This window comes from Culex pipiens, chromosome 1 (genome assembly GCF_016801865.2).
Source record: "Culex pipiens pallens isolate TS chromosome 1, TS_CPP_V2, whole genome shotgun sequence".
In the NCBI taxonomy this organism is placed as follows: domain Eukaryota; kingdom Metazoa; phylum Arthropoda; class Insecta; order Diptera; family Culicidae; genus Culex; species Culex pipiens.
Window position 1 is genome coordinate 116,862,911 of NC_068937.1, and position 27,032 is coordinate 116,889,942.

A 27,032-nucleotide genomic window follows, 5' to 3' on the forward strand; every position below is an offset into this window, starting at 1 on the left:
ACATTTATTCGCAAAATACACTGGATTCACTATAAGTGCGAGTCTTTGTGAGCTAAAGGATTCAGATTCGTTAAATTGTAATTGCAGAAGTGAAGGCACAGTAAAAAAGCTGTCTTAGAAAGAGGCTGAGCCCGTCTTCAAAGTATTGATGACCAATCGTTTTATTTCTTTTTCTCCACTTTTTTACTACCTGTAGTAGCAGTTCCGCTTGGTCCCCCTTCTAGCCAAAAAGTTTCCATGTCACCTTTACCCTTTGAGGGGAGAAAAAAAAGCACGGTCGTGCAAGTCAGCATATTTTCGATGCCTTTTTGCTCTGTTGTGGTAACTTGATAGGAATCCCAGCAAGCTTAATACAAGAGAGCACAGAGGCATCGTTTTGTTGTTGCCTGGGCTTACCTTTACCGCTACCTTTCCACGGAATGTTAGCTTGTAGCCATACTTTTTCAGCTTGTTGGCTGTATATCCTGATACTTGGATCTTGTTGATATCACTGCTACTTTCCATACGGGACGATGTGTTGACCGTGTCTCCAAACAGGCAATATCGGGGCACCTTGAGGCCCACAATGCCAGCAACTATTGGACCGGTGTGAACTCCGATTTTCACTCCAACTCCCGGCAGTTTCAGGTCGTGAATGCTCTGGAGCATTCCCAACGCTAGATCGGCTGTGTGCTGGACGTGACAAGGATTAGGGTCAGGAGCCCCGCTCACCGCCATGTATACCTTGCCAACAGTCTCCACTTTATAGGCCATAGGCGTCTGTACCAAAGAGTCGAACGCGCTAAAAGCCGCGTTCAACGTGGTTACAGTCGTCATGGCGTATTTTATGGAGTCATCGGACATAAGCGATTCCTGAATTTCTGCAAACAGAACAGTCACTTCCTCGAATGTCTGGCATGTCTCGAGTGGATTCTGCCCTTCTCGCAGCCTTTCAGCTATCGACCTAGGGATCATACTGTACAACAACTCATCACCCTGCCGCTTCCAGGAGTCGGCCAAGGCTAACGACGTTTCCAGCTCTTCAGCTCGCTTTTCCTCACGCTCACACATCAGATCCAGCCGGGAGTTGTGCGAAAATCCAGAGAACACCATCTCTCTACTTAGTCCATGGGTGTTGAGATCGTTCAAATATAGTCCTACCTCACGTAGCTCTTCCAAGTTGTTGATGCTGTGAAAATACGATCATCAATGATTAAAAATATCTTACACTAATCGGTCTAGCCTACAGTGGACTACAAAGGAACACTAGTGAGTTAATATCTTTGATGTAACGCATTTCTCCCTTCAGCAGAATGTTTTTAAGTCCATGAGAACCTCGCCTAGCAACGGACATCAGTTTCGACGGATCGTCCAGTTCCGGAACAGCAGATTTATTATCCATCAAAGCGGAAGCTTCCTCCGCTTCTAGAACAGTCTGACCCTTCAACAGCTGTATCTCAAAGTTGACCGTTTGGAGACGCTTCATCTGAAAGGAAAACTTTTGTTATACCACCCACCAAACCAGTTGACTGCAGTTACATTATCCCACGTAAACGTTATTCCCGTGGGTCGACGCAACTTGAAATGATCCGTAACCTTTGCCCCCATAAGCTCATTCGGCGATTTAGTCACATTGTTCAGCATCCATGACTCGATAAGCTTCTCGCCGGCAGCTGTAATGCACATCTTTTCGTTCAATATCAGTGCGAAGGGAAACAGTTCCAGCAGCAGACTACTGCTAACCGATGGCAGTGTGAGTTGTGATGGATGAGCCTTTATATGGACACGTTTCTCCATCTAGGAAAAGCAAAATTACAACATGGTCTCTATCCGCACCCACTGTCTCCAACTTACATACTCCCGATTATCGAAATCCAACCGATACTTCACGATGACCGTTTTCAACCCACCCTGAATGGATATCGGTCCGGTGGTCCCTCCCGGAATATCGTTCTGACTCTCCAACACCTTGATCGTGATGTCCATGTTGTAGAGCTGCTTCGCGATCTCCATCAGTTGACCGCGTAAATACTTTGAAAAGCCGGATCGCGTCGATCGGTACACGAGCACCGCCCCCTTTTCATCCACCTCGATCAGCTGCATCGAGGGACTCTTCATCTTGCGGTACGTGAAGCGCATCTGCAGATGGATGTTGTCGACGGAGTGCAGAAAGTCGCAAAAGTATCGACCCGTGGACTTGATCAGCTCATCGTAGCCAAAGTTACTGAAGAACCGCACGAAACAGCGCCCAAAGAAGACCATAAAGTCGTCGATGCTTCTGCCCGTGATGGCGGATAAGGCGGCCGCCAGATCCGGGATCAGACTGTCCGGATATTGCTGGGAGATGAGAGTTATGAGTATAGTAGAACATTTGCATTAGAGAAATATCGTAATATTTCGTTAAATGTCTATCGCCTTTGGAGATGTACGACAATTAAATCACATCTAAAATCTAAAGGGTGGTCAAAATATGGCGCTCGTCAAAAGTCAATCCTCGATTGAGCTACTTTGACGATCACCACATCATCAGAAATTATTCACCTTATTTCGCTTTACCTGCTTCGAACGGTTCCTAAAAACCGCCCGAAAGGTATGCAAAGCCTTCCCCCTCTTCCACCCAGCCAAAAAACTCACCTGGTACGTGTTGAAAACGGTCAGCTTACAGCCGGCGGTAAATAGCGCCTGTTTCCAGACATGCTCACCGTACTCGAGCTTTTTTTTGTTCGTATTTGTTGGTGCCATTGTTCCCAGATGATCGGATTCGCCAGATGGACAACCCCCGGGCATCAGATGTCACGGTGTAGATGGGATAGATAGAGATAAATTAGCAATCACAATAAACTGTGTGCGGGTTGGAGGAACACGGACATTTGGGACCAAACAGGGGTCATTCACAGCCCCAGGTGCGACTAGGTGATGTGCTTGGAAGCTATTTCGCTGCTGACCGGTGTTGTGAAGCACAGCTGTGGTGGTGAGTAAAATATATGTGGTTTGTGAGATAAATTGGCTTTCAGTACCGAAGTTGATACTTTTTATTTATAATTTACGTACGATAAGGTTCCAGTTTGAAAGAGGATCCCAGGAGCAAATTCAACGTGACAAGAATAATTTACTATAGATTGGAACGAATTCAATTGGAAGAGATTAAAAAACAAAGCAATGCTTGGAACGGTAACCTTCCAGCTATTTTGAGGAAAATTTCACATCCGATCCCTTCCTTATCAAACCGTTTTTTGTTAAAAGAATCAACCATAGACTATCATCAATACAATACTGTAGAAACTCCAATCTATCACCAGTTGCAGAAATTGCATTGACTGGCAACTCTGCTGTCTACATCTATCAAACCACATTACTTTCACAGTGCTGTGTCTCAAATATTAATCTATGGCAGGCCAAATCAAGTCGAACGACCCTCCGATTTAAGCCAGAGAAATCGGATGAATCACCATATTTCACTTCCCCACACCAAAGAACAAGAAAGCTCCTTTCTTAAGGGACGCCAAAGAAATTTGTGAAACTGTTTTTTTGAATAACATAGTAGAACGAACGGTAGATTCTGACCGATTGAAAACCTTTTTGCTCCTGCATAACTAACTACTAGGTTTACATGGGGATTTTTTTAGTGCCATGGTGCCGTCGTGTTCGTTTGGTTTGATGGGTTAACAAAGAGTACTCCACGATTAATCTTCACAGAAAATGAAGCGGACGCTACGCGTTGGATTTAGGAAATGGGTTGGCTACGCAAAATTTGAATGAAATATATGCATTGAAAGCTAACTAATTAAACAGGGACTGAACAGTTTCTAATTGTAAATATTAGAAATTTCTAGCAGACAACTTTTTATTTAGAATTATACTCGGTTTGATGTTTTGCATGCTGAGCAAAATAATTCCAATATTTTCAAGGCAATTTAGCAAATCCCATTGTATTTAAAGTATGAGCTTTTTATGTTTTTATGTTTTAATGTTTTTATGTTTTCATGTTTAAATGTTTTAATGTTTAAATGTTTTAATGTTTTAATGTTTTAATGTTTTAATGTTTTAATGTTTTAATGTTTTAATGTTTTAATGTTTTAATGTTTTAATGTTTTAATGTTTTAATGTTTTAATGTTTTAATGTTTTAATGTTTTAATGTTTTAATGTTTTAATGTTTTAATGTTTTAATGTTTTAATGTTTTAATGTTTTAATGTTTTAATGTTTTAATGTTTTAATGTTTTTATGTTTTTATGTTTTTTTTTGTTTTTTTTTTTTGTTTTTTTTTGTGAGTGCATAATTGACAAAGGGAGCGCGTGGTCGTAAAAAATATTCGGAGTGAAAAGTGATTTTTTTTTGTGTGTGCCTTTTGTTTCGCTTTTTTGTCGTGTATTGTGTGCTGCGAAGAGATTTGAAATTTGCTCGCGTTATTTAAATTGTAGAAACAGTAAAAATATACTGATAAGTCCAGCCCATAGCACTTATGCTCGGTTGGCACGCGTTCGATTAAAAAAACTTTCTAAATCATCACTAATTTATCTTTCCGCAGCCGGCTGCCTAAGATTTAAAAAAATCAACCGATAAACAAAATGCTCATGGTCACATCACTGCCATTCGTGAATCCTGACCTCATACCCTTCTACTAACCCCCTCAAAACTCATGTGATACTTTGTCGGAGAAGCAGTCGATTGGGCGGTCTCTATCACTCAAGTATCGGACTAACATTTCCATCCACTTCCCCGTGACTCTACCACTGGTCGTGGCCGGCGCCGGTATTGATCAGCATGATAGGGGCCTTTGCGAAGTTGCGAAGCGAGGAAAGATAGCACCCACTCATCTTCCACGGCTCGTGGATGTAACTTCTGGAGGTCCTGGTCAATAACGGAGTAGCAACTGCGGGTGGGCACCTTTGCTTATGCTTATGCTTATGCTTATGTTTTTTTTTGTTTTTTTTTTGTTTTTATGTTTTTATGTTTTTATGTTTTTATGTTTTTATGTTTTTATGTTTTTATGTTTTTATGTTTTTATGTTTTAATGTTTTTATGTTTTTATGTTTTTATGTTTTTATGTTTTTATGTTTTTATGTTTTTATGTTTTTATGTTTTTATGTTTTTATGTTTTTATGTTTTTATGTTTTTATGTTTTTATGTTTTTATGTTTTTATGTTTTTATGTTTTTATGTTTTTATGTTTTTATGTTTTTATGTTTTTATGTTTTTATGTTTTTATGTTTTTATGTTTTATGTTTTTATGTTTTTATGTTTTTATGTTTTTATGTTTTTATGTTTTTATGTTTTTATGTTTTTATGTTTTTATGTTTTTATGTTTTTATGTTTTTATGTTTTTATGTTTTATGTTTTTATGTTTTTATGTTTTTATGTTTTTATGTTTTTATGTTTTTATGTTTTTATGTTTTTATGTTTTTATGTTTTTATGTTTTTATGTTTTTATGTTTTTATGTTTTTATGTTTTTATGTTTTTATGTTTTTATGTTTTTATGTTTTTATGTTTTTATGTTTTTATGTTTTTATGTTTTTATGTTTTTATGTTTTTATGTTTTTATGTTTTTATGTTTTTATGTTTTTATGTTTTTATGTTTTTATGTTTTTATGTTTTTATGTTTTTATGTTTTTATGTTTTTATGTTTTTATGTTTTTATGTTTTTATGTTTTTATGTTTTTATGTTTTTATGTTTTTATGTTTTTATGTTTTTATGTTTTTATGTTTTTATGTTTTTATGTTTTTATGTTTTTATGTTTTTATGTTTTTATGTTTTTATGTTTTTATGTTTTTATGTTTTTATGTTTTTATGTTTTTATGTTTTTATGTTTTTATGTTTTTATGTTTTTATGTTTTTATGTTTTTATGTTTTTATGTTTTTATGTTTTTATGTTTTTATGTCTTTATGTTTTTATGTTTTAATGTTTGTACAAGTACACAACTAAAAAATCTAAGATTAATGAAATCAAAAAAAATAAAACTGATAAAAATATAAGGTTGATTCAACTGCACAATACTAAAAGTCCAACTTTGATTTAAAATATTTCAACCAGCTCCGGAAAGTATTCAAATTAAATGGAATATAAAATCCAGTATCTGATTGCCCAAACCAAGTTTAAAAGAAGTTTCCCACGCAGCAAAAAAAACGAACTTGTGATCGGAGCCAGAAAGAATAATCAAGTTAGCTGAAAAAGGGTCACTAAATTGAATCCTTTTGACCCTCGAGCGCGCATTCACGGTCCAGCAAATCCAACCCTCGAGGCCACGTAGCGGGATTCCTCTAGATTATGCTCGTGTAAAATCTCCATCGTAATGAACTGAAAATATGGACCGTTTTGTTACGGCTGATCAGCGCCGCAAAAAGGGCCACCCGGACGTCAAAATGGCTTTTCTCATTAAAAATGACATAAATTTGATTGATTGTCTTTATGGGACCAGTTTGCTTTCACCACAGGGCAACGTTTGGTCCCCCCGAATTGCCTTCGGATGGATAGATGTCGAACGGAAACGGAAAGGGTTTTGCTCGTTTGTTTTCTTTGGGTTTGTTGTCGTTTTCATCCCATCGTTGCCGGCGGCGTCCAGCACGGATCCCGTCCGGACACCAATCATTGAATTGCGGCCCTTGGGGCACGTTCCGTTCATTCTTTTTCTCTGTATTTTGGAGTAGAGGTTTTGTGCCAAAATTGAGATTGAAAATTGACAATTTTTAAATTTCATGTTTTTAAGTGAGAAATTCAATTTCCGTTATATCTTGTTAAAATTATGAAAAGATAGAAATTGGTCATATTACCCTACCAAGCTCATCAAAAAGGATGTCACTAGTGGCTTGGTTTGAACAGTCACATCGTACCCAGCAATGAGAGCATATTGTAAAGACACCAAAAATGTGCATGCTTTCCGGCGATTAGGAACTACTGGGAAGGATAACGAGTTGGTTGTCTTCATGAAACGTCCACAGAACGTTGCTGGTGGAAGGATAACTTTTATCGGAGCTCAGTTTCTTGGCTGATGGACAGAAACACCAAGGGTGGCAATTATTAGTTTGTTTGGCGTCGTTATTAATCGACTTCTGATAGGAGATAAATGGAGCGTTGTTTGATCGGAATAGTGATAATAAGGGGTGCCATATTTACACTGAAGATAAAAAAGGGCACTCGTAATGGGCTATAAGTGACAATTATTGAGCACGAGATAGATTTCGTACAAATGATATTTATTGAGGAAGTCATTTGGATACTATTTTGTTGGATGTATTTATTGATTTTTATATTTAATGGTTCCTTCCCGTCGTAATTACCAATATCATTCTGGATGTTATTCCAATTTTCCTTTTTCTGGGTACATAAACATTTATTTTTTAATTGCGTAAATTCACATTTAAAATTCATAAATCTATTACCTTTTTTTATTAAATACACATATAAAATACATATTTAACAATATTACAGTATATTTGTTGATTTCAATTCGGTTCAAACGTAACGTTCAAAATCTATATTTGACTCAAAATGTAACATCATTAGGGATAACCTTAATCATTCGGGTGACTTCTAAATGTCTTTATTCAAGTGTTGTAAAATGTTTGCAACACACTTATGACAACTCAAACTTTATTTATTGTAAAGCAAATGAAAAGTTACTGGAATCATAACTCCCTAATACAACAAAGTTGAAACAAGGCTTTAAATAGAATTAGAAAAAAAAAACTCAAATTAAGCCTAAAACACCCTCAATATCAGGCAGCTCTGATTGACCATGGGATCGACCATGTGGTTTCAGTTCCAATTTTTAGCCTTCCCCCTGCGAGACCATTTCCAATCATAAAACAACAAATCCTCCTCCTTCCTAAGACGGAAGATTGGAAATGAACTCCCATCCTTCCGTTGACCCTCCCGGAGGCAGTTCGGCTGGCCTTTCTTTGGCCCAGATGGGGTTCCGGGTTCCTTTTTTTACGGTTTCTACATTATGCCTTTGGGAAGAAGCGGCGATTTGTGGCCTTCATAATGTGTGAGGATTTGGGATTAACTTCTTTTGGTGGTTGGATTTTATTGCAAAAGTTCCAAGTTCTGGCAGATGATGTGACTTTGAGTTTCAAATTGAGTTTAAATTTTTATTCTTCACACCTTTATGTAACAGGTAGAAGTATTGCTTAGGGGTCAAACGTGCAATTAATTATTTCCTAAAAGTCTCTAAATACAAGTCAAGACCAAAAGTTCGCAATTTTCCAAAGTGGCAAAACAATAATCGTAAAGCTTTCCAAATGCGGCCGTCCATCGTGTGTTATTGTCCTCCCTCAAAGTGTCTGCCCGCCACGTGGCGCTGTACATGGTGGGGCGTAATGGCTAGGCCATTTAGAAAACGATGTTGCGTTTTGTTGTTGCGTTGCTCGGGCAAGTGTTGCGTTCAAATGCCAATATCGATATCCGGTGATGGCCTCCGGGGAGGGTGTGGGTGGTTTGGGGTAAAAGGTCGAAACGGTATACCTTCGGTGGAAGGTCAAATATCGTTAAGGAATGTCGTTCGAGTTTGAGCTGACGAATGGTTGGTATTTGACGAGAATTTAATCAGCGTTTTTTTTTTTTGGAATTTGAGAAATGGTTTTCAATGTATGGATGCAAAGACTTTTCTCTTAATAGAGAACAATCTACTGCTTTAACTATCAAAGTATTGATCAAATAGTTTCTACATAATATATAAATAATACCTTTATCCTTTTTCAAAAACGTTTAAGGCCGTTGCAAATATTTTTTGAAGTTTATGTCCCTAGACACTGACCAAAGTTGAGGGGGGGGGGAGGGGTGCGGGAAAAACATAAAAAAAGTAAAAAAAAGTAATTACAGGCCACGGTTTCAACATTTGAATGAAAAAAGTGTTTTAACGTGCATTATACTGCCGTTCTACGCATAATTGTCCCATGTTCAAAAAAGTGCAACTGAGAAAAACGCGATTGAAATTTTTCGACCGATTTCTGTGTTTCTACGCATAATTGTCCCGTGGGTTCCTATTCGCCCTATGTGTCCCTAATCACCCCAGTTAGCAGTTTATCACCCTTATTTGCGATTCTCTTGCTATACAACAGGTAGGGGAGAGTGGGGAGACTTGATCCCAAGCCTATATCTCGTCAGCATGTGGGTAAAACAATTTGCTTTGTTCTAGAAAGATGTGCGAAATTAACTAAAACTCACTGTAGAGAACAATTAAAAATGTTTAGAATGAGTTACACACATTTTTCTAAAACGAGCTGCAAAAAACTTTCAAGAGATCTTTCTTTCTTTGTTTTGATGTGTATAGAAAACACTCAACAATTATTCTAAAAAACATTTTTTATAAATGAATTGTTTGATAAACTTATCAACTCCAAAACCCTTACGCATTTGATGTTAAATTTATCGTCATACTATTTTTACAATCAATTGTTTAAAAAAGTGCGTTTAGGGTGACTTGATCCCTGCATTTTTACAGTCACTGGAATCAGCCTCAAGATTAATTAATTGGGCTGGGTTTTCATACATAGTTTCCTTTAGTATAGTTGTACATAACTTACTGCAGTTTGAACATTTTTTCAAAAGTTTTGTAAACAAAAATTTCCAGCTTTTGTAAACATGCTTAATTTTGGTCTAAAAAATAATATTTTAAGTTTTTAAATATTTTTACATACTAAACTTGTTATATTTTGAACACAAAAGTACAGGTTTTATGTGAAATTGCTGTAACTTATAGAAAATTAAAAGTTTGAATGAATAAAAAATTTTGCTTAAGATTTCTTCAAAATGTTGAAAGCGGAATCAAGTTACCCCTTACATTTTTAAAATGCCGGTTTAAAATATTTTTTTAAATCGCTTGGCATGATTCGAAGAGTTCATCTGATGAAATACCCTTATAAGCCAAACATAGATGAATGTTTAAGCTTTCAATTCATGCAAAAAGTTTATAGTTTTGTGAGAAATTGACAGAGTTATGTGCGATACAAAAAAAGGGGATCAAGTCTCCTCACTCTCCCCTAAACAAGACATAATGCTTAGTAAAACTAATGATTCCGTGTAAGAAAATACTTGGTGGGACAATTATGCGTAGAAGTTCAACGATGGGACAAACAGACTTGGTGTTGTTTTTGATGAGTTTCCGAACAAAGTACCAGATTTTAAGTGTTTTTCTTAAAGTACACATCTTACCGAATTTAAAAATGGCATAAAGTCAAAATCGTCCAAAACTGACATGGGACAATTATGCGTAGAACGGCAGTATACACCTGTAAACCTGCAATCATAGGTTTCCAAAATTTCTGAGTATAGACGAAAATATTATAACCAATGCAAAAAAAAGGCTTTTTAGATTGTTTTGAGTTAATTAGACTTCGATTGCCCGGGGGCAGTCACTTTGCTATCTAAATCCTTAACATTCATCGTAAATTTTGCAGTTTTCTCGCTTTCGTCAACTTTGAAGGGTCATTTCATATTCCAAAATTTCGCCAATGATGATTTTAAAAAGTGACAATCTCCTCCGGTAAAAAAAACCAAAGTTTCTCAAATCAGCTCGAAACACTATCGTCACGTATCATCATCGTGTTTCAATCTGAAAGCCAATTTTCCGTGCTACTGCTGCTAACACTCTGCGCTGCTATCAAGTGAAATTTGCTCGCCAAAAAGCTCTTCCAGCTCGCGCCGCAAGAAATGAATGTGATTGAGTAGAATTATCAAGCTGGGGGGAGCAAACTCGCGAAACAATTTTGACTTTCCATGGCTTCTCTTTCCACAGTTTCCCCATCCTCGAGGGTGGAAAATCAAAATTGCCTCCCTGATTGTTAGAATGGGTTTGTCTGGTGCGATTTGCGAACCTGTTCAACGCACACGTGCACCAGAAAGAACACACACACACACACACACGCCACACTTAAAGACAAACCACACGCACACACGCACCTTTAAAAAACGTACTTCACAATAAAACAAACTGTTAACGGTGTGAGGTGGACTCAGCGCAACAGGTAACATAAAACAAACGGCGCCAAAAAACCAAACGAACACGTGCACGTGAAAAATTGCAATGTCAACGGTGTGATGTTGTTGCATTTTTCGCAGGAAAATATGTACGATTCCAATGGGGACAAACAAGAAGGGACACACGCACTCTTGAAGATTTGTACTTTTACTTACCAATACGGCGTCCTTCACCCCCTGCATGATGAGGCCATACATCTTTGAAATGTAATTTGGTGGAACCTTTTCTAAGTAATTTTTTAGTAGCTCAGATCACTGATTTTTTTATCTACCTAACAATTTAAATTAACACTTAAAAATTTGTAATAATGTTCCCGAATATGGCAGTGTTTGTTACTTGGAATATTTCTAAAATGCAGTGTTAATTGTTTGTTAAACTAACAGTAAACTTGATTTGCAAAATGTTCAAAACTATTTGTTTGTTTTTTTACTGTCATAAATATTGATTTAGTATGCAAATATTATAATTGTTGAAAAAAATCCTTACAAAAGAAAAAAAAATCTGTTAGGTTAAATAGTCACTCATAATGTCAAAATATTATAAAAACTTAATAATGTTTTCGCACGAAACTATTGGAATATATTTGAAATCTTTAACATGTAAAAAGAATTAAACTTTATCTATAAACACTATTATTAGCTCAAGAGCTCATCACTCATCGCCAATTAAAAAAATCTTTCTCAAATTTTAACAGTTGTTAGACTAGTATAAGAAACAACATCCCAGAGTTTAATATGAAAATAAAAATGTAAGATAATGTATGAATATTTTGGAAAAAAATATATAGGACATTATTTTTTTATCAACAACAACAAAACAAACAATTAGTGAAAAAAATACTTGAAATGATGCAAGATTACTCACAGCTATTTGTTCAGACAAATTTTCTACGTATGTTTTGTATCATTTCACTCCAAGCTTATCAACTGCTAATGCAACTTTTAATTTTCCTTTCCAGTTAATAACTCTCCCTCAGGAAAAATTCAACCTCCCAGCTTCATCAGAGGTTCACCACCTTGAATTTCCACCTCGCCGCGTTGCCGTTCCGTACCGTCATTCGTTGCGCTGAAAGCCAATTTTCCGAAAACATGAACACAAACACATATATTACGCGTAGCCATAATGCACATACACAATCCAATCAATCAGGGAAACTCAATAAAGTTCGAAAATAATATTCGCTTGCGCGCACCTCCTGGCTCCCGGTTCAATTTGGGCGCTCTTGTTATTTAAGGGTTCCAGGAGGGGAGGCTCGAATATTACTTTGGCGAACTTTCCAGCACTTGACGGAGGGCTTGTGCCAATGAGTACACCTTCTCCAACATGGGAATTGTTGTGAGTACCATATCGTTATCAGTTTCTGCGAAACAATCAACTGACGGATTCAGCTGAAACTGATACTTGATGTAGTACAGAATCCCCCGTTGGAGAATCGTCTCTTTTTATGTTTAGAAAAAGTGTTTACATTTTATTAATAAATAGGATCACTTACCAAAGGGTGAAATCTTACGATCTTACCTGCACAAAGTGCTGAACACTCTCCAGTAACATTCCGTACATGATGTCGGCCTGATTCCGTAACTTTGAAAATCCGATTTTCAATGTCTCATAGGATCATTTTGGCTGCTCACAACCCAAATTCCTCAGCATCAAAAATCTTTTGTCATCTCTCGTTGTGTATACCTTCCGATATTTCAGCTTCAACGACCTTTTTTGTGTGCTTATTTTTAGCTTGTCAGCAGCACCTCTTCGACCACTTTATCGAAGTTTGCATGACGATACTGCTGCAATCTAGCTCGTGCCGAGTCGGAACATCTGTCGGGGAGGAATTTAAATTTAACATTTAACATCATTTCTATCTCGTGTTTTGTAGATGACACACTCTTTCTATGGGAGAGACCATCCAAAATGCAATGATAATTTGAATTTACTCATCAAACAAAACCATATTCTACTTGAAGCAAAAGAAAACCAACGCAGCAGCCAATTGCTACTGAGTAACAATAATGATATGAAGGTGATGAAAGTGAGTTGGGAAATGATGAAAATTTAATGTTCCAGCGGCAATTGACTCAAAGCATAAAGGATGATTTTCAGCACGAGATGCTTCAAGTAGACGGACTTTTTCTTGGTAGAGGTTGTATTCAAATAAGTGACTTTCAAAATCTGTTTATGTGGCTTAGATGACTCAAGCAAGAACTTCTCGACAAAACCTTAGAACTAAAAAGAAAATAATTTACAATCAGGGTTCAACCCTGCGTAACATCATAAAGTGGCCGTCCCGAGCAAGCAAACCTCGGCAATGAAAGTACGTACAACCCAACCTTGAATGGGAGGAAAAATCGATTCTTCATCTCCGTAGGGAATACGTCCTACACTTTAATATGAAAATATTTAAACTGCTTTAGCGCACTCCGGGTACATGACATCTTTAAGCAATGCAACAAAAATGCTCCTTTAGGATGTTTTGCATGGAAAACGATTGTTTCTTTAGTTTGATATTTTCATTACAATAATTCAACTTTGCTATCAATAATGATGGAAGTACCGCTTGGATAAGTCCTTTCCATAGCAGTGCCACTCGAAAGGCACGCCGGTACCTAGCTCGCACTGCTGCTCGGAAGACACGGTTTAAACCTTTCTTATGATTTCTTGCTTGTAATTTGTTTAAACTGCTCATAGAACCTTTAAAAAACTGATACCTCGGGAATGCCAAGGGTTATCACATTCGAACATTCCTCGCGGGGATTCCCAAAACGCTCGCCAAGCACAGGTGGTTACATTAGCATAAACAATCGCGCGTATGTGATCGTCTGTCACACAGAAGCCGCACCAGCAATGCTAACAATGTAGAACCGTCCCTGAGTCATCTCTTCTATAGTCTCACCCTGGTGAGTCGTTCGTTTTTCTTTGAGAGGAAAATTCTCAAAAGTATTCGAGACATGGTGTGGGCGAAGAGTTGTGTTCGAGTGTGGCATAAGAAAAGCGGCAATTCAATCAAATTTCGGAACAAAACCAAATTGCCATGTTATTCTCGGATAAATGTGGGTGCACAGTAAAAAAAACTAAAATTTTGGAAAAAAAAGAACGATGCTCAAAACTTGTCTGATGCTAAAAATACTTATTTTTGCTATGACTTTTCATTGTGTTCATCAGAAGCAAAGTCTCGTCTATCACACCCTGACACTCACCCAATGTTCAAGGGGGTGTGAGACTCAACAAGATTTATACTGATACGTCACGACTCTCAAAAACGTGAACAAAGCGTTCCGACTGAAGTGGGATAGATGATTTTTTCATTCATGACACTAATGATGTAGAACTATGTGTGTAGCGGTTGAGATTCAAGCTATTTTTAGACGTGCTATTCTTTTAACAGCTGATTCTGATTTTAAAATGGTATATGAGTTGGCACCTCGTTAAAGGAAATTAAATTAAAGAATTTATTTGCAAAGAAAGAAATAATTTATCACAATCCTATTCTTCCAATCGATTGACTTGACGCCTTTCCATTGCCATATAAAGCAAATAACCTTAATATTTTCCCACCTCATTTAATCGCCTCCCTGACTGGAAACGATCCGCAACCAAACCTCATCAAAGTCCTTCAAGCAAGTTCCTTTTGAGCGCTTCGTTTGTATTTTGGGCACCTTTCCGCTCCACCACCCAAAGGTTGACGTCCCAGGGCGTAATCATCATTTTTCAAGCCGAGAGAAAACGCACAAAAAGCACACTTCCGCTTTTTACTGGCATGCTTCCGCCAGCCAGCCAGATTTATCACCCCGAGAGCAATGATGAACAAAAACCCTGAGTAACAAAACAAAAAAGGCAAAGCCCCTGATAAAGTGTGAAGCATTTTACATCCTTTATCTCATTCGGGTGGGGCTCACGCAAAACAGTAGGCACTTCCGGTTTAAGGTTTGAGAATATTTGAAAATCTTTAATTCTACAAACACACACACACACACACTTGAATACAGGACTGTGGAGTCGGAGTTGGGTCTTTTTGAAGAAGTCGAAGTCGGAGTAGGAGTCACTAAATTTTTAGAAGTTGGAGTTCTCTGCAATCTGCAATTAACAGTAAATACACGGTGTGTTTCTAGAACAAACTTAAGATAAAAAATTCGGCAAGCCTGATAGTTGGCATCATGAAAGAAGGGCTCTTTCCCGGCATTTTGTGGGATCCGGCGAAATATTTCGTCGGGGGTAGAGCGTCCAATTTCCCGGGGTTACAAATTTCCCGGGAAACGGGAAATTTTCTGTCAATTTCCCGGGAAATTTTAAATTTATTGAAAATTGTTATGATCTTGGTTTTAATTAATATTATGTTATAGGACATCAACATTAATGGTTTAAATAAGTAAGATGATCAATTAACAGCTTGACTGCAAGTAAAAAATCATTAAACTACAAGAAAATGGATTTTGGAATTTTTTGATGACAAATTTTAAAATTGCCTCTGTAGCCAGTTTATTGAAATGAGAATAAAAAAAAAAGGTTAAAATAATGTATTTCATGACAAATACTGGTTTCAGCTAAACAGTTAAGCTTTTTAGTGTTAGTTTTATTTCAAACAACCCAATGTTTTTAAATATTTGAAGCAAGCTTTGAATATATTTTTCCATTTTTTGAGAACAAACAATAGAAAGTAATATTTCAATGATTTTTTTTTTGTATTATCATGCAATATAATTTAAATTATACGATAAATTAACATCATTCCACAAAAAATCATCTATTTTTTCACATTTAACCCTCTAACACCTGTAGTTATTCCAGTGCTCCAACATTCTTTTACTTCAAATTGTAATTTCTGTAGTACTAGGTATTCAACTAATTGAATTAATTCTTTTTGCAAAAATTGTTTTGATGAAATAACATCCATCTGTTAAAAGCTTACCTAATTGTTATAATTTAATACTCATCAAGCAAAACCTATTCCCAGTTGCTTCAATAATTAATATTATCAGAAATAATTCTGATATCATAATTTCTGATAATTTGATAAATCATACAAACACCAAACAAAACAACAATTGAACAAAACAACAATTGAACAAAATCATGTTGAGTTTGTTTATTTATTATTTTTTCAGAGCATTTAAAAAAAATAGTTAAAAAATTTAAGAAAATGTATGTTTCCCCTTGAATTTCGGGAATTCCCGGGAAATTTACATATTTCCCGGGAAATGGGAAATTTATTTTTTTCGGGAAATCCCGGGAATTTCCGGGGAAAATTTTTCCCGGTACGGGAAATTGGACGCTCTAGTCGGGGGACTAGAGCAACTTTTTTTGAAGATTTTTTTTTCGATTACATAGGATTTTTCTTCAGAAAAGTCGATGGAAAACGATTCATTTTAAATCCATCAAATTTCCTATAAATGTGCCTCAAGAGACTCTAAATTACATATTTGACCTCTAATAAAAATGTTCCAACCCAAATTTACCAGATTTCTTGTTTTCTTTTAAATAATCCTAGAATCCAAGTTGGAAACTTCAAATCGACCGAATAACAATCGTTTTTTTGTACAGTTTGTCATGAAAATACAGCAACAGATTGCACGGGTACAAATTCGAGCTTAAAACATTGCTAAACTTAAGGTATTTCATCTAAAAGCTATTTATTACCCAAAAGATTCCCAATATAATTTTTAATCTTCTGTCATATTACATCAACACATTTTAAAACATTTTCGAATCAATCACATTGTAGAGAACAGTTTTCTGAACAATTTACATAAAAAAATATTTATTTTGGTTCAGTATAAGCAGAGATATACTCAATTACGTAAAATAAAAAAGTAACTTTCTTGAAAATTTCAGAATTTAATTTCTATTCAAACGATGAAAACCGCCATAAATTTCATCAAAATTTTGTATAAGTTTTATGTTGCAAAATGTTTTCAACCTTAAAAAATCTTAGTAGGCAGTGTTCATCGTTTAAATGAGAATTAAATCCAGGACTTTGAAGAAAGTCGCTTTTTTTGAAAAATTGGGTATATCTTTACTTATATTGAACCAAAATAAATATTTTTTTATGGAAAATGTTCAGAAAACTGTTCTTTACAATGTAATTGATTCGAAAATGTTTTAAAATGTCATAGTGTTATATGGCAAAGGATTACCAAAAAAAATATATTGGGATATTTTTGTAATAAAAAGCTTTTAGATGAAATACTGTAAGCTTAGCAATGTTTTAAGCTTGAATTTGTATTCGGGCAATCTGTTGCTGTATTTTCATGACAAATTGTACCAAAAAAAACGATTTTTATTCGGCCGTTTTGAGGTTTCCAGCTTGGATTTTGGGATTATTTCAAAGAAAACTAGAAATCTGGTAAATTTGGGTTTTATTTGAGGACAAATATATAATTTAGAGTTTCTTGAGGCACATTTATATGAAATTTGATGAATATGAACATGAATCCATCGTTTTCCATCGACTTTCTGAAGAAAAACCCTATGTAATCGAAAAAAAAATCTTCAAAAAAAATTGCTCTAGAGCCCCCGAAGAAATATTTCTGCAATCATTAGTAATAAGATTTTACGAAAACAAAAAATTCAGCGAGGAAAAACTTTTAGCGATGCTAAACATCGAAAATTTAACAAAAATCTAAAATTTTTTTTTGCAATTCCGCTGTGAAACTGTCAACTTTTCATGTTTTCTGGAGAAACGAGAATCTACTTTCCCTACCAAAAACAACAGATTTGTAAATCAATACCTTTCAATACCAGTGTTGAAAAGTTCTACTTTTCAGCACTGAAATAAGTGCTGAAAAGTTGAATTTTCAAAAAGTAACATTGTTCAATATTGTTTTGTTTTGAACGGTGAACGTACTTAATACATGGCTGTTTGTCATAAAATTACACTCAAAATGCGTTTTTTGGAATTGCAAAATAGTAGATTATGCAACTAGTTGCAAAAAGAAGATTTTTTCAGCACGAGTCGAACTTTTATCCAACGAGGTATACCAAGTTGGATAAATACGACGAGTGATGAAAACATCAAGTTTTGCTACGAGTTCCATACAACACGTTTTACAATTCCGAAAAACAACCTTTGCACAGAATTATAAGTCAAATGTCAATATATTTATCAATGGATCATTTCAATCAAAATTTTTTTGAAGAGAATTACTTTGCCAAACAGTGCTGAAAAGTTCAACTTTTCAGCATCTGTTTTAGTGCTGAAAAATAGAATTTTTCAGCATTTGTTTTTAAATGGGTTACTATTCAATTCGGTTATTTTTGGAAGAGAAAAGTAGGCTGATTCGTCGTTCGAGAACGACGACGGAATTGCAAAAAATGTTGTTAGCAACTCGTTGCAAAACTTAATTTTTTTCAGCACTCGTACTATTTATCCAACTCGGTAAACCTCGTTGAATAAATGTACGACTCGTGCTGAAAAAAATCTTGTTTTCGCAACTTGTTGCATAAACCAGTAATAATATACCCAAACATGCTAAAATTGATTCTAAACGCAGGGGAATGCATTTTAAATTGATTTCAGCTGGTTGCATTGAAATTTTGATGTTTTTTTGAAAAAATATAGTTTTCCCCCTCTGATTTATTGGGCTAATTTTAAATTGGTTCAAAAAAACTTTAAATAAAATTTATACCAGCCTTACCTAAAATAATAAATTGTAATCGATAAAATTTTCATGCTTTTGATCCTAGTCCCACTTTAAAATCACATCTAACCCCTCACAAAAAGCACCAAAGAGAATGCCGAAAGTAAGTGAAACTTTTTGTCACCTCGTCTCATTGCCCTCGAGAGATGGGCCACCGAAAAATTTCCGTTCCCAGTCCGACCTTCAGTCTGGGAGTTGGAGGATTTAATTAAATTTTTGCCTTTCAAATTTTGTCCTCCGCTTACCTTGTGCCATCCAAAGTTGCGTACCGGAAATCTAATTTTTCTTCGTGCTAGTACTCAAGGGAAACCACCCAGTTAAGCGCGTACTACGAAACTGTATCCAAACCCCTGTTGACTGCGTCAATTGATCATGAAAAGTCTGTTCAAAGTTTGGGCTGAACGTTAAACTGAGTAACTTGGTAAACAGCCTTATAAATTGAAGTTTAATAGAATCGAGCATATTTTCAGCACCTTTCCTTATCTTTCGTTTTAATCGCATCACACAGTAATATTGATTTCAGAGGAAACGAAAACAACTCGCAAAGCTGATAATTCTCAAGTCTCGATAAACAAATCCATTTCAAAAGTCATTACTGAAGACGCCCGGTGGACTTTCAATTTGCAAGTATTTACATTCATTCTCTTCAAGATCTAAGAATCATTGAATGGAGGAAGCCAAAGCTCACGAAAGTTTTATTAAGGTTTATAAAGAAAAAAATCTTCCAACAGCAATTTGCCAAATTTTACACTAAGTCATTTTTTTAATTTCCCATACGACATTACAGAAAGTTTGTCAAGAAAATTCATTCAAAAGGAAGAAGCTTTTCCTCGAAGCGCATAAACTGTGGACGGTTTTCCGCATACCTGTGGGAAATTTTCCAGTAATGAAAACGATAATAAATCATTTCCTTGCCCCCAAGGGAATTCCGTGGCGGTCAGTGACGGAGGGGCATACGGTTTTGTGAAAAGTGAATCTTCAAATTTTTGATTTGTTTAAAAGTGCGTTTGAAATAGTTGGCTTATTTATTCATTGAATATCGAATCTATTTTTGAATTTATCTTGGCCAGCCTCTTTGTGTCAGGGCGAACACATGTTTAAATCATGTTTTTGCACAGTATTTTGATGTTTCAATAGGTTTAAATTTAAACTGACATTACTTATCAAAATTCTTAACTGTAATAATCAAAATAACTTAACTCAAACATAATTCAAATGAGGTTTTCAAATCTGAAGCTTTAAAGTAATGCGGTAGATTGTTTTTGCACTGCAATCTTAAAGCTCTATGCAAAACGTAAATTATATTTTCCTTCAGCGAACAATGTATAAATTCAAAAATAAAATAAATAATTCTAGCCATATCCAAACAATTTTACTGTTATTTTTCATTCCAATTTAGAATATTCGTGAATATCGTGACTTGGCATCAACTCACGCACAAAACTTGCGCATCATCAAAACCCCAAAACAAGGAAAAACTTTCTCTCGTCAGATGAAAATTACCTCTCTAGAACAGACTTTTTCCAACGCTGAAGTTTCTCCTCGCAGTAAAGCCACACAAAATACGAGCTTTTCGTGAAATGTTTTTCTTTTTCTTTTTTTTTAAACGCACGTGGAAGCCAAAACGTATCTTTTCGCAATCTCCAAGCCGGGGCTTCCTCCTGTCGGTTTGCTAATTTGAGCACCCCTCAATCGCAGCACCTGGTGCAGGTAGTGTTCCACGTGGTTTTTTTCCAGCAGAGAAAAACTTTTTTTGTTTGTTGGTAAAGAGACAAGTAAACAAACGAGTCAGCTGAGGTAATAAAATGATGTTACAAGTACAGTAACGAAATTTTATTTTCTCTTGCGGGAAGCTTCCAGAGTGGATTAGGGCGTATACTGTATACTTGATAATTTTTTAAACTATTTTGATAGGAGAAAACACTTTGAAGACCATTTTTGTAAAAAAATGTAATTATTAACAAATTCCCAAAAAATATGGTGACAAAAATAAGTGTATACACCCTAATTCCACTCTGTACCTATACGTTAAAAAAAACTCAGGTAAAACACAAATTTGGCAGTTGCCATTCTACCCTCCCTCGAACAAAGAGCAAGTGTTAATCTAATTAGAGCACGAAACAACGTGAAACTAAAAGGACGGTGAACGGTGGTAAATTTCGTTATTTCTGTTAGAGAGGCAAGCCAAAGAAGTTTGTTGGGCAAAACAAAAGCAAAATCAAATACAGATTCCAGTTCCGTCCCAATGATCTCTTCGGAACGAACAAAAACAATTCAAAGATCGTTAGGAGGAAAAACTTTCTCCGCTTTGGGGATGATTTAGAAAAAAAGGAAAATTTAATTTGAATTTTTACGCGCATTTTAAGCTTCTTAAAGAAATTTTTGTGACGCTATGCAATAAGACATTTTTTACATTTTTAAACTGTTCATTATTGAAAATGAAACCATTCAAACTTTAAAAAAAATCTCTCACAAATCATAAAATTTGTCTCGCCTATCTGAGTAGACTTGGCATTAGGGTGGGTACGTTTTTCAAAAAGTTCTCGGATCAAGTTTTAGTATGGTTCCCCTTGTAGGGCATGCCCATAGGGACTTTCATGCCAAATATCAGCTCATTTGGTTGTAAACTGGCTGCGCGCATCAGGGTTAAAGTTTAAATGGGAATTACTATGGGAAAATTGGAAATTTTGTTCAAACGCTCCTACAGGTCTGGGAAAACAACGCGCCAACTTCTGGTATGGTCAGGCCTATGGGGAATGGTCTGGAGAACACTTTTCCCGAAGAGAGCAAATGGATTCGTTGTCCCTAGACCTGGCGCATCGGCAAACAATCCGATGTCTCCGAAATCAACGGTTTTCCCCCAAAAAGCATCAATTTTTCCTTAGCATGCTATGAAAGCTAGAAGAACACCACGACGCCATATGTCAGGCAGCTACCACGTGGTTGAAATATTTGCAAAAAAATACAAATTTGCTATGCAAAGATTCTGAATTCGACTAAATAATATCAGGATTGCTCGAAATCATCATTTTCTAGTTCAAAGAAGGTTTGCAATTCAATAATCCAGCCGTTTCTCACCCACATGGTAGCTGTCTGACATATGGCGTCGCGGTGTTCATCTAGCTTTCATAGCATGCTAAGGAAAATTTGATGCTTTTTGGGGGAAAACCGTTGATTTCGGAGACATCGGATTGTTTGCCGATGCGCCAGGTCTAGGGACAACGAATCCATTTGCTCTCTTCGGGAAAAGTGTTCTCCAGACACTAGCGTGCCCAGGTTCTCAAGGAAGGTGGGGCAAAAATATTAGAGTTTTGAAAATTTCGTCGTTTATGGACACCCCCTGCCCAATTTTAGAACAAATTTCCGAGGATGGTGGGGCAACTGCCCCATGTTGCCCCACCCTGGGCACGCTAGTGTCTCCAGACCATTCCTCATAGGCCTGACCATACCAGAAGTTGGCGCGTTGTTTTTCCAGACCTGTAGGAGCGTTTGAACAAAATTTCCAATTTTCCCATAGTAATTCCCATTTAAACTTTAACCCTGATGCGCGCAGCCAGTTTACAACCAAATGAGCTGATATTTGGCATGAAAGTCCCTATGGGCATGCCCTACAAGGGGAACCATACTAAAACTTGATCCGAGAACTTTTTGAAAAACGTACCCACCCTACTAGGCATATTAAACTTTATTGCGAGAATTTTCCTTCCACACAACGTCGTCGTCGGTCCACCTTGGGCTACGATGGGAAAATCCGGAAAATCGCTCTTTCTTTCGTCCGTTTTCCACGAGTGTCGTCTGTTTGCGGGGGTGAAGTCCGTGCCTTTGATGTCCGTCCTAGGTTGCGGCAAAAACCACGTCACAGTCTGATAGCGAAACTTGAATGAAGATTTTTGCTGAATGACGAAGAACTTTGACCGTATATATGAATGACTTGGGTGAAGGTGAATAAATTTGGAATCAGACGGTAAGTGTTTTTGAGAAGCGATATGAGAAAAAAAAATCAGGAAAATTCAAGTTAAAATATTTTTAGAAGCATGATAAAAACCTATTGTTGTAAACTTTGAGAACTTTGAGTTAAACTATGGCAAATCAAGTGGTGCGCATGGTTGCTTGAGATTATTCAAAATATTTTAAGGTCGAAATTCACAGTTTTATTAATTGGCAGAAAATTCACTGAACATAAATTCTACCGATTGAAGCATATTCAACGAACTCAAATCTATAATAACATGACAAAACTGAAGCATTTACTGTCATCAACTCAAAAAATGTCGAGTTGTGTATTTTTCCCAAACAATTCAACCAACTCTATCGCTTGACGTCTAAATTTCAACTTCATGTTTGATCTCTTGGCCCTTAACCATGCTGCTTAAGCTATCGACATCAACCGTCTTGCTCGTCGCGTGACAATGTTGTGGGATCAAATCCCGTTCTCCCCATTTAGTAGGACTGCGAGACATGCTTATCGTTGTCCCTTAATCTGGTTTTACTTGTCGCTTGCCGGCGTCGTCGTCGTCGCAGCCAAAAGTTTATGCTGATGAAGTTGTTATGAGTACGCAAGCGGCAGGGCGAGGATGGAATGGGATTTTCCCAGCAGCTTTTAGCATATACTTTGTGGCAAATCAGTAAAAGCATGAAAACGGTTTGTCGATGATTCCGGAAGATTGCGTTATGGGTCTGATTTGAGGACATAAGTAGCGGGGGAGGGAAGGAACATATATGTTGAATGTGAGTTGGACGATTAGTTTTGTTGGTGTGATTTTTTGTTGTGGTCAAATGGATTAAACCGAAATCCAGTTGTTGACTGTTATCTCTTGGGGATGATTAAGAAAGTTTCTGGGAAACCAGACGAGTCGGACTTTGTTGTCGGAGGACTTTCAAAAAGTTCCCACCGTAAATTCATTGCCTCTGGTTTGGAGCGAATTTGTTAAACATAGAAAGCAACAACTTCGCTGGAAGACGAGCTAAAGTGATGAGTAAAACCCGATGGGAAAATATGCTTTTCAGAAGGTTAGCAAAAAGTTTCGTTATTTTGACAGAATACAAACGACGAGCCAAAGCAAATGGACGTTCCAGTTTGTAAAATGTTGATTTTTTATCAGCATTCAACATTTTCGTCTGTACGCCATCTGGGGTTGTTTACACAGGTCACTTGGAGCAAGCGTTTGGGCGAGCCAAAAAAGTTTCTCATAAAAACCCACGCCGAACAACACAAAGTTCATCCGTCATATGGCCCTCACACCGGCCATGCGTTGGATTTTCCAGAGACACGTGCGTGTATTCTGATTGATGGAAAAATAAAACAAAAAATGTTTCCACGTAACGATTAAATTTCAATCTTTCTTATATTATTTTATTGTGATGTCTGAAATAACATTAACTTAGACATAAAAAATTAAAATGTATTATATCATTTCAATTTTTTTAAATGTGAACATGACACACACATACACAATGTATTTATTCGAAACTGTATAAAATAAAATATTGCTTAGAAACAACATAAAACTTTCCAACACAACTTTTTGTGCTGTCTTTACTCAAAATTTCATTGAAATATTTGCAAAAGCCTTATCAATTTAAGAGATTTTCTTTTTAAACAAAGCTTCATAAACTAAATGAATGAGTTCAATCGTATTATGAAAAACTTCTACAGAATCTGTAAAACAATATACCGCTTTCAAAAGCTTGCATAAGAATGTTTTTTTTTTTTCGAAAAGATCGGAAAATTTCACGAATGTTTAATATTTTAACATTGAAAATCGGACGATTAGTTGCTGAGATATCGACATTAGAAAATGGTGGGTTGTTTGGGTGGGTCTTAGAAACATCAATTTTCCTGTTTTCAAACCTTTTCTCAGCAACTAAGGGTCGTATCAATAAAGTTCAAAAAAGCAATAGATAGAGAATTTTCTCAGCTCCTCAAAAAAAAATTTAAGTGGGCAAACATGTGCACTAATTTAAAAAATGAAAAACTGCGACTATTTTCAAAAAAGTTACTTAAAAATGGCTTTAACTTGAAAACGGTGCACTTTATCAAAATTTCACTAAAGTACTTTTTGATTGCAAATTTGATTTTACATCGAAAAATGAAGTAGAAAAATGTTTGCGACCAATATTTTAATTTTCTGAAAAAATAGTGTTGGTTCAAAAATTCATAACTCGGTCAAAGATTTTTTGCACAACCTGGAAATTTCTGAAAAGTTGGCATTTGATGTCCTCTAAAACACATAAAAAAATAGCGTTTATTTGCAAATCAAGTTTTAGAGTAAAAAAATTAAATTAAAAATCACCAAAATTTTGTTTTACCGTGTATCATTTTTTCCAGTGTAGTCCGTATCCATACCTACAATTTTGCCGAAGACAGATTTTTGAATTTTCATACTTAATTTTTGTATGGACAGCTGCCAAATTTGTATGGAAAATAATATGGACAAACTAATGATGCAAAATGGCTTCTTTGGGCATACTGAAGGCACCAAAACAGTTTCAGTCGGATTAAAAAATACAAAAAAAAATCGAATGACCGAAATCTGAGAGAACTGCTCAGTGGGTGAGTTTAAAAACTTTTTTTGTGTTTTTTTCGATGAAAAATACGTTTTCTTCGGAATTGTAAACACGCCATCAAATCGGGCTTCCAATTTTACACAAAAGTCCCTTTGACACTAAATTTCTATCTCATCACCATTTCAGGCTGCAAATTATTGAAAAAAAAACCCTCTTTTTTCGAATGTTCAAAAATGAAAGGGGTCGTACCGCCCCTCCGTCACGAGATATCAAAAAACGGACCTCGGATTCGTGATCAGGGACAAAAGTTACCCCTTAGGACAAAGTTTCTCGCAAATCCAAGAGGGGTCGGGGCAACTGCTGTGTGAGTTGGCGGGGAATTACCCATATAAAAATAAGAGAAATGAAACAGTTCCTCACAATTTGCTTGGAAAGGTAGAAGACTGGACATATATTTGCTGATCTAAAAAGTCTCAGAAAGCTAATATAAAAATTGGAAAATAATATTATCTGTGTGTCTCTGGAATTGTTATTTTTTTTAAGCTAATAACTCAGGAATTATTCCTTCAATTTTGAATGTCAAAAACTGAATCCTTGGTGTAATTTTCTGACAATTCGAAGAAAAACTTTCAAGCTTCGCAATAAAGTTAAAACAAATCCTTTAAAACAAGTTAGGCAACATGAATTCATTGGTCATAGAGAAAAAATATGTTTTAGAGATGGATGCTTGGAACTGGATAAAATTTATTATGCAAGAATTAGTAGGTAATGTCTGAGTATTTTCATTAAATAAGTATTATTTTAAATTTTGATTATATTATATCCGACAAAAATTTTCAATTATACAATAAAGCTCCATTAAAAATACCTCATTATCCCTTCCAACAGATCTAGTTCGACACCGTCTCATATTCAAACAACGCGTACTCAAAAATTTCCACCCTCCTCCCCGAAAACCGTGCTTCCTTTTTACGACACCCCGAAAAAGTAAGTTCATCTGTCACGCTCAGTTAACCAACGACGACTACGACGACGATGCTCCATCAAATCACATTAAAACACAATCCCAAGCGTCAACGGTTACATCGCGTATCCTTCACTCATTCATCACACGCTGGGAAATGCCAACCGAAAAACAACGACAACATGCTTTCCATACATCTCGGCGGAACTCTGCTCATCGAGCTCGACAGCGTTTTCCCAGCGATTTTCGCTCCCGGAGCCACGAACCGTGTGATTCTGACAGTAAGTCCCAGTCGGCAAAAGTAATCCTTTTCCACTTCTCGTGTTCAGATGTTTGTACTGTTCACTTCTTAGGACACTTTGGAGCTGTGTTTTTCCCGCGCAACTTTATTACTGCTGTGGATTTTTCATTTTCCCCTCAAGCACCATCCGTATGAATATTTATGCACTTTTCTCTTGATTTTTCTCGATCGTGCGCTTGCTTTGCCCCTCCTCACATATTCTAATGGTGGGTATTCATCACACAAAAATATCACTCTGCTCTTCGACATAAATCTTTACGACGAACCCAACCAAACAAACAGCATACGAAAATATGCTAGCACACACTCTGCTCTGCTTTGCTCACCTCCTAGCCAAGGCGACCTTCTCCTTGACCACCCCCACAAGAACAAACCTCCACTGTGGGAAAAGCGAAAGTTCTAACGACGTCCCACTCGAGAAGCCCAACAAACGTCCAACTTTCACCAGAACCAACCGAAATAATCCCTTTCAAGTGTTCAACTCTGCGACAACGACGACGCCGAAGGTTTTCCGCACACGTCCATTCGCGACGGCTGCTCAAAGCCGACTAACACGAGCACCCCAAAGTGAGTGCGTTTTTTATACCACTCAGCTTGTTCTTCCTCTCGTCGTTGGGTGATGGAAAAAAGGGGGATTGGGGCTCCACTTCCGGCACGAGATGTCCTTACTGGCCGCG

At 36.4% G+C, this 27,032-nt stretch overlaps 1 protein-coding gene across 2 annotated transcripts; it reads right to left on the minus strand.

The window, feature by feature from the left end:
* Positions 1 to 19: 19 nt before the first annotated feature.
* LOC120415569 (soluble guanylate cyclase 89Db-like) lies at positions 20 to 26,898 on the minus strand. Of its 2 annotated transcripts, XM_039577151.2 has the most exons (8): positions 26,682 to 26,898; positions 12,474 to 12,770; positions 2,614 to 2,691; positions 1,834 to 2,316; positions 1,519 to 1,776; positions 1,227 to 1,465; positions 397 to 1,168; positions 20 to 251 (listed from the first exon to the last, which is right to left on the minus strand). In XM_039577151.2, the coding sequence occupies exons 2-8, from the start codon at positions 12,513 to 12,515 to the stop codon at positions 162 to 164; spliced, it is 1,962 nt and encodes a 653-aa protein (XP_039433085.1). In that variant the 5' UTR covers positions 12,516 to 12,770; positions 26,682 to 26,898; the 3' UTR covers positions 20 to 161. The 2 variants fall into 2 exon arrangements, with proteins under 2 accessions (XP_039433085.1, XP_039433093.1); XM_039577159.2 differs by lacking the exons at positions 12,474 to 12,770; positions 26,682 to 26,898 and adding an exon at positions 11,111 to 11,179.
* Positions 26,899 to 27,032: the final 134 nt, after the last annotated feature.

What these genes read in the sequence shown, in the direction of transcription:
- LOC120415569 (XM_039577151.2), bottom strand. Translation starts at nt 12,515, where the DNA reads ATGTACGGAATGTTACTGGAGAGTGTTCAGCACTTTGTGCAG. An exon ending in TAACGTTTACGTGGGATAAT is followed by an intron (nt 1,466 to 1,518) that starts GTAACTGCAGTC and finishes TTTTCCTTTCAG; the next exon opens with ATGAAGCGTCTCCAAACGGT. An exon ending in GTGTTCCTTTGTAGTCCACT is followed by an intron (nt 1,169 to 1,226) that starts GTAGGCTAGACC and finishes GTATTTTCACAG; the next exon opens with CATCAACAACTTGGAAGAGC.